This window comes from Stegodyphus dumicola, chromosome X1 (assembly GCF_044657685.1).
Source record: "Stegodyphus dumicola isolate Sdum_Otavi_A_Nest chromosome X1, ASM4465768v1".
Taxonomy (NCBI): Eukaryota; Metazoa; Arthropoda; class Arachnida; order Araneae; family Eresidae; genus Stegodyphus; species Stegodyphus dumicola.
The window spans coordinates 170,543,655-170,552,368 of NC_140780.1; the positions used below are offsets into that span (position 1 = coordinate 170,543,655).

The 8,714-nt window shown below is 31.4% G+C and overlaps 1 protein-coding gene across 1 annotated transcript in view; it reads left to right on the top strand.

Moving 5' to 3' along the window:
- sotv (exostosin glycosyltransferase sotv) overlaps positions 1–4,390 on the top strand; it is an 88,288-nt gene extending 83,898 nt beyond the window's left edge. The window contains exon 11 of the mRNA XM_085808054.1: positions 1,453–4,390. Within this exon, the coding sequence (XP_085664180.1) occupies positions 1,453–1,803 (351 nt within the window). The 3' untranslated portion in view covers positions 1,804–4,390. The remainder of the gene's footprint in view (positions 1–1,452) is intronic.
- The last annotated feature ends 4,324 nt before the right edge of the window (positions 4,391–8,714 follow it).

Genomic DNA, 8,714 nt, shown 5'->3' on the forward strand with positions numbered 1-8,714 from the left:
TAAATGCCATGGACCTCAATTGTGGCAGAACAAGAGATTTGGCATTTTTTTCCACTTCTCTGGTTGTATGTTGTAGCCTTGCTTGGTACTATAGTTAGACATATTCTCGAAGAATTCAAAGAATCTCGACATTAGATGAATGTCTTTCTTCGGCAATACAAACAGTCTGTAAGAAGATTAATAACACTGCTCAAATTCAAAAGTAACTGAAGTTATTGAATGTGTGTTCAAACCTTTTGTTTATAGTATTGACTTTTCTAAATACCAGTACTTTAACACGATTACTATGAATGAAGCCACAGTGATTATAAGTCAATAATCTCAAATGATAATTGATCAGAGGAGTGTTTCGTCAGTCTACATTTCTTCCACTGATTACAAACGTGCGCATGTTATGTATATTTTGGTAATTCATTTGGATAGACAGAAAGCCTCATCCTCAGGCTTTGCATAGAGGTCCAAGAATAAACTTTTGGAACAAAAATTAATATAAGATCCTATCTTATTTCAGGGGAATGCAATAGTTATTCTCTGATTCTTAATTCATGGAAGCTAGCACATACATACTTCCGCCACGAATGAAGAGCTCACAGTATATAGTAGAATCAGTATCATCTGTTGACTGGCACAGATTGATAATAGCACAGATTGTTAGATAGTCATGTTTCTATCAAAGAATGCAAAATAATTAAAGTAATTGAATTTAACTAAGAAGTAAATAAAAACGCACAATAAAGTTAAGTGTACATGGCAGGAGAATTCTCAAAAATGGAATTTACTCCCAAATTTCATGAAATGGCAAAATAGGGCACTTTGTGTGGACATCCAGAATCTAGTGATTATTAATAATTATAAATTAATACACATAATTATGTTGTAGAGACATTAGATATTTTTTCGAAGCAGGCAAGATGAAAAATTAGTAAACGCTTTCACCAGGAATCGAACCACAGACCTCTGGATACTGGCCCAGCATGCAGAACCATTACACCACAAAGGCATGCTAGGAAATGGGGAGAAATACCTTATAATGGAACAAAACAAAGATCAAAGCAGTGGGTATGGGAGCTCAGCTATCTTGAAAGAAACAAATATTAGAGATTTGAAGCAGTTTGTAGTTATTTAGGTTTCTAAAAATGTTAGCTGTATTATATTCCTTAAATCTAATAAGAATATCTTATTGATTCAGAAAAATTATATTACTTAATAATTATGAATAAGCTGATGTCTGATAGAGATGTATATTACCTATTTTGTTAGAGAATTTGTCATTTTTATTCTTAGTATTTATTATCAGATATTTTTTTCAGTTTTTTTTAAAAACTTAGACCATGGCAATAAAAAATAATTGTTAAAAATATCATGTTTAAGTGTTGTATAATAAATAAGTTTAGAATTACTTTGTGAAGTAACTTTTTCCTTTAACATAATTTTTGACATTTTTTTTAACAGTACTACAGCTATCTTTATACTAATTCAATGCCAGGAGATATTAAAGAGTGGGTTGATGATCATATGAACTGTGAGGACATTGCTATGAATTTTTTGGTTGCAAATGTTACGAGCAAAGCTCCAATAAAAGTGACGCCAAGGAAGAAATTCAAGTGCCCAGAATGCACAAATGTAGAAATGTTATCTGCAGATGTTATACACATGGCAGAGCGCTCTGAATGCATTAACAGATTCGCCCAAAGCTATGGAGTAATGACTTTAAAAACAGTTGAATTTCGAGCAGATCCAGTTTTATACAAAGATAACTTCCCTGAAAAGTTGAAGAGATTCAATAGCGTAGGAAGTTTATGAAATTATTAATAGGTAAAAAATATTCTGTATTATGCAGTTAATGTAGACATGCAGGGAATTCTTTTGCAGCATTCAAATATTTTTTTCAAAAGCAAATACAGCATTGCAGTGTTTTTTCATTGAATGTTGCAGAGATGGGATGTTTTTAATGCATTTATAGTTCTTCAAAACTAACTGTATGTACAAAATGTATGAGTCAACATATGTTATATTAAAATTGTAAATATTTAAAAATGTAAGTTGCTGCTATGTGATAAAATTAGTAAATAAAGTGTCTGTTTTTATTTAACATATACAGTGATTTTCTGTTTTCTTACTGTAAATCACTGTATGTGTAAATATAATACTGTTTGTAGAGATTTTAATAAAAAAGTACTCACAATTTGTACTTTTTTATATTTTTAAATGTTTAATTTTTATTCCCCATTTCATATTAAAATTTGTTTTTAAATATGCATAATTTTCCATTGAAGTATTGATATGAAAATGCAGTCACTTGCTTGTTTTTTAATCATATTTTTATAGTTTTATTTATTATATGTTTAAATTATAAAAAAGTGTTTTTAACTCTTGGTTCTTGTAATGAGACAAGGTATGTTTTATGTGGATAAATAATGTTTTAATTGCTTTTCATGTTACTTGGTTTCCGGATTGATGAAATATGAGTATGAAAAATACAGAAAAATAGTTGAATATACAAAATTATCTCTTTCTGGAAAATAAATCTTCTTGATCACCACATGTATACATGCTAATGCAAATTACGAATTATGTATATGTTAAAATTAAGTAGCCTGAAAAGGCACTGTATACTGTAAGAAAATTGACTTTTCAGATATTTTACAGAGACATATGTTATTTAAAATGTAATTAAAGTAATACGTATAATAAATAATTAGGTTAAACAGATTTTTCAGTTTTTCTTCCTTTCCTGTTCTTTTTAGCCCAGATGGGCTATTAATTTCATTTTGGCATTTTGCGTTGGTTCACTTTAAATGATGATTCACTTTTCAAATTGTTGCCAACAAATATTAGAACCCTGTGTTACATTTAAAGAAATTAAATAATGAAGAATCTGCTTGCATTGTGATAAAACAAAGGTACCTAGAGCCATTAAATTTTGAATAAGGTATGTTTCCACTCGAATATGGGCACCTACAAGCCGAAATTTGGAATTTGTTTTATTATATATGTCATATTTTGTAAAGGATAAGGATAAGAAACTGGGGACGTGGGCACTATGCCTCTATCATACGGTTTATTAGTATAGCACCACGTCCACCATGATCTAAAGCATTTATGAGTTTTTGATCAAGAAACAACGATTTCAAAGCGAGCAATTGCAACACTGTACAGAAAACATTTTTATCTCCAGCCTGCAAGACTGCATATCGGAAATTCTAAAGATAAGCTCTTTTCAAATAATTTTGTGGTATTGCTGTTGAAATGAATTTTATGGGTTGAGTGCAAAGAACATGATATTTAATAAATAAAGGTAACACACAAAATAATAAAAAAAAGGCCCCTTTGGGTTTACTATAAAGTGTGGAAACTTTCAGGTTTTTTTTTTTGTGGTTTGTTTGTTTGTTCATGTTGACATTTCAGCATACCACGATTCAGTCTTGTTCTTTCACCACAATTTTTATGTTTTTTCTTACTATTTTTCTAATTACTCTTCAGTCACTGCATCTGGAATATCTTGGTCTTATAAAATCACATAGCTTTCATCATTCTTGGGTTTCTGCAACCTTTTTTCCATGTTTTCTTGTGCTGCCTCCCTCACCTAATACTCTGAAAATTATGTTCATGATTTGGATGCAAGTTGTGTAGAATCCTATATGATGGGTGACAGGTCACTGCTAATGAATAGGGAAGTAATACTTTATTAATTATGCCACATAGTTACGTCATAAAATTTTTATTACTATAGTCTGCCTTTTAATTCCCAACTAAGGACTTTTAGACAGGGAGCAGGATAAGTGAAAGCTAGATCTTTTTTCAGCAATTATTTATTATTATTATAGTTATTAAAATACATACATGCTATATTTCGGCATAATTAAATATTTGAAATTTAGTGAATTGTATATTCATTTTATGAAATGATTGAAAGTTTTTTTTTTTTTTTTTTTTTTTTTTTTTTTTTAACAAGCATGTCCAATGCTATATATTTTGTAATTGAATGATCCCGCCATATCTTTTTATTATTTTTGAAATATTTTGAAAGTCCTTGTGGAATAGTGTTTTTCATTTTGTGAATGTAAATTTGTGAACTCTTGGAACATTTTATGTAATCCAAATTAATTTTACTCATGTATATCCAGTGCAGTTAATATATGAATTTAAGTTATATGTAAATGTGAAGGTGTTTAAATTATCATATTAGTACTACAAATTATTTTCCCAAATTTAAGCAGTTGTTTCTGTTGTGCACTTACTAGGAATTTTCGACATGCGGAAGTAATCATATTTAGTTATTAAGTTAATTTATTTTTTATGTAAATGAAATTAAATATTGTAAACATAATGCACTTAAAAATACATTTTCTCTCTCTTGCATGTAGAATAAAATTTTGTATCAGATTTAGACAGTGCTCATTTGATGTGATTCCATGCACCTAGAAAAGCTGTTCGATTATGAAAAAAACTTGACATGGGAAGTAAACTGACAAAGATATGTTTAAAACTGGATGACATTCAATCAGTTTATTGAGCAAACATGCATCAAAAACTGTTACGTAATAGTATGATGTATAGCTAACTTTCTATGTTGGCAGCACATGAGGATATTCTGTCTGGCATGGACTGAAGACTGTCATGAGCGTTTTGCTGACAGATATTTTATAATTGCTCAATGTGTTCATGCATAATGCTAAATGGCTGTAACTAGTGTCCTTATGTGTCCCATCTGTATTCAGTTAATAAAAGGTTCTGTAGATTTAGAAGGCTAAAGAATTGTTGGGACACTTTGCAGGTAGTTTCTGAAGACATTCATCTGATGCAAGAGGGCATTCTCTTCCTCAAAGATAGTCTCTAACTGATGCAGCAGCATTGGCAATACAACACATAGCTTGAAATCATAGACGGAATGTAGGACCATTGAGTGCTGTGAAGGATCACTAAAGATAACTGAATATCAATCAGTGGTCTCCAAAAGCCAATAGTAGGTGTGATGGATAATCTGCATTGACATTGTGTGAACTGTATTTATTCTATAGGCCTTTTTCACAAATGAATTCTTTGGTCATCTGAGTGAAGTGAAAATCATGATTTGTCACTGAATGCGATATGGCTGTATTTTGATTGATACATTGCCACCAATGACAGCAGAACGCATGTTGCTGTTGGTGGCTATGAGTGAGTGTAAATGTTGTAATGGTGCTGTCAATGGAGTCCATTCTGTTGCAGCTGTGAGAGCAGAGTAAGTTTTGCTGTTGATGGGTAGGAGTTACTGGTAGATGCTGTTGGAGAAGTTGAAGGTGGTTTGGTTTATTTGATCTTGGGAACACAGTCAAAGGCTATCTGCCTAAGAGGAGGTAAGCCTTCATGGAGGACTTTCTAAGGGAAACTGTCTTGTATGTATGTTACATATGGAGAAAACCACGGAAGTGCCTGTGCACCCAGCCTTTTTGCTAGGATTCAAATCCTGGGCCAAACAACTAGTGTTCAGGAACTTTACTGCTTGGCTGTTAGTGGGCTATAATGTGAAAAGTGAAATCCAGTCTGTATCAACCTTCTTGCAATATTGCTACATTGTATTAAAGTCCAGAAGATGACAAATGACTCGAATGGTACATAGCTTCACGGACACAGAATCCAATCTCCATCAAAAACGATTATTCGGATGATAATTGTGCTGATCCAAATAAACACAGTTTGAGGTACATAAATACAAGGGTAAGGAGGAACATTTCAGGCAAAAGTAATGTACTTAATAATATGCAATATCCATAATTAATAATGTAAGCATAATAAAAGAGTGTTTTTTTCTAGTAGAGAATGAAAATACAAATATAATGCTGGAATAAACAAAATGCAGAAAGAATATAAATTAAGTAATGGAATCTACGCAACACACTTTTACGATGATTATTGAGATTGGCCATAGAATGCCTAACTTTGTAAGAGCACTTATAGCCATAGATGTAAATTCGGATTATGCTATTTAAACTCTGTGTGAGCTTTATATGAAATTGGGAAGCCAGCTTAACATACTTGGCAAGTTGTGTAGATAAAAAGTAACTAACATTATTTAAAAGTAAAAAAAAATTTTTGAAAAACTGCACTAAAATCGTATTTAATGTCAAAATATAGAATCTGTAACAAAATTAAATAATTTTAAAATAACATCAATGAGGGAAAAAGGGAAGGGTCAGTAACAACTTAATAACACATCTGTTTCCACTATAGAAATGTTTAACAAGCTGCATTTGTGAAATTAAATTAGAACTATTTACATAAAATGGTAAATTTGAAATAAGGTTATTATACTAAAAAGATTGCAAATATTTATGTAAAAAGAAACAAAATATAAACTACCCTACAAACTGGTATAAATATCACCTGTTAAATCCAATAACTAATGGCTTAATATATTATATGGTATTATCTTGCAAGGAATTTTGTATATATGTTGAAAAAATGAAAAGGCAGCTAGAGACATGTTTGCCATTTTCTGTCAAAAACTGATGTATATATTATATCAGAAGCTACAAAGCAAAAGTTTGAAAATATGTTTTTGAGTCCATGGATACCATTAACAATTTTTGATATATAATTCTTTTAAAAATATGTGTAAGACAGTTAATTATAATTCATTTTTAATTTAGCGCATATCAACATTTCATTTAATACAGATATTTAATGCAAAATTTCACAATATCTGAAAGATGAAAACAGTGATTTGTAATTTCAACTATATGTGCTGCTTAGAAGGATAAAAGACTCGCAATTTTTCCATAGGAATTCAAGCTCTTAGGGTAGGGCTGAAAAGCCAGTTGAGCCCCCCTTAAGAACGTATTTACGTATCTGTATGCCTGAAACGTAGTTAGTGCTAAAATGTACTGAAATAATTAAGTACACATAACTCTTTAATATTATTGGAGGAGCTAAGGCAACAGGAATCAGCGTAATTTTGTTACTAGTTTCGAAGGTTCAAATATAGAATCTACTTCTTCAGCTGCAGAAGTGTAAATGACGAAAAGAGAAGCCTGTTGTCAGTCGATAATAATGACGGGAAACGAGTCTTACTTAATATTATTAACATTTTAATAGAAATTGTGATCTATTACTTTTATTTCTAAATATTGCCATATTATCAAGACTAAAACACATTAAAGTTAAAATTGTATAAAGAAATTAAATGTTCTATACGAAAGAAAAGTAAAACATCAAACTGATAACATGTTTTATGGAATATTTTAAAATATTTGATTATTAGGTTAGATAACTAATAAATTGAAGGTTTAATCAATTTTTCCCTTAAATTCTTCAATTGAAATTATCAATAATTTAAAAAATATCGATGTTATTTATCACATCTCGTTCCATATGTAATACTTTATCTGCCAATAAATTTTTGGATGCCTGAAAAGAGAAACAAAATGTATTTGTATTCAATAATTGGTAAAGCCTCCACGAGTGGCAATTACACCCTCAACACACTGGGGTAAGCTTTCTACAAGTCCTTGTATGACAACTATTGGTATTTTCTTCCACTTGGCATGGAGAAACCATGCAAGTTCCTTCACCGATAGTAGTTGCACCCTTTAACCCTTTGTGGAACACACCTAAAAACTTCATTTTGTACGCACAGAAAAACTGAATGAAAAAGGATTTATAGGTTACTCTGAACCTTCTTTATAGTAGATGGCAGCCAAACACAGACCAGTCCATGTTCAGTTTTTAAAGACCCTCATTTTTCAAAGAAATCTTCCAGATTTTTTTTGGGATATGAAAGGAATTGTTTGAAAAGAAATTTCTATGTTATTTTCTTGGCTGTATGCTAACCTCCTTATTCTATGTTAGTTTAAAATTTCTACCTTGAAATCTTGCCTAAAATCGAACAACGAACATCAGGTGTGCCCAAAGTAAGCTTACTGAGAGACTAGGACAAGACCATCAACTGTATCTTTGTTTCTCTGCAGCTCATCGGTCAGCTCATTCACAATAGAAAGGTGGGTCCACATCTGTGTTTCATTTCCTGTTTTTCTCTTTCTTTTTTTTGGGGGGGGGGAGGGCTGGTTATCAACTAAGAAATTGTTGAGGTGATTTTTCTGAAGGTCGAGTAATTTTATCAGTTAGCTGTTTGGTTTTTCACTAGAGCAGTTCTCTTTCTCTCGTTCGCTTTCGTTTAAAGAAGTTTTGTTTGCGCTACGTTTAATAGTTTTGAATTGTAGACGTTTATTTACTTTTATTTTATAATTTCAAATTGTGGATATACTATTAGTTTATTTGTTTCAGGTTTTTAATTATTTTCCAAATGGATCGGAGATGGCTGATCATTTTTGAAGCACTGGAAGTGCTACACGAATTGCTTTCAGGTAGTGAATCTGATACGGATCCCGGTACATGTGCAAAACATTCAACATTGGGTTGTGCTTTTTCAAAGGTGGTGTCACTTTCTTCGAAAAGTATCAACATGAAAAAATAGACGAAAGTATAAAATATGAAGTGTAAATATCATATACCCAAGTTAATTTATTTTCCATTCATACGCATGTGATCATCATATAACCAAGAAGAGCTTTTTTGGGGGGTGTAGAGTAGCAGGCCTCCCCATGGCACACCTTGGGTAATGCTAAATCTGCTACGGTATTCAGAATCTAGTGTTTTTTAATCGTAGGCAAAATCTCTTCTTTTACGCGCTTCCTAGCAATACTCGTTTCAGCACTCTTTTCGAAGCTCTATTC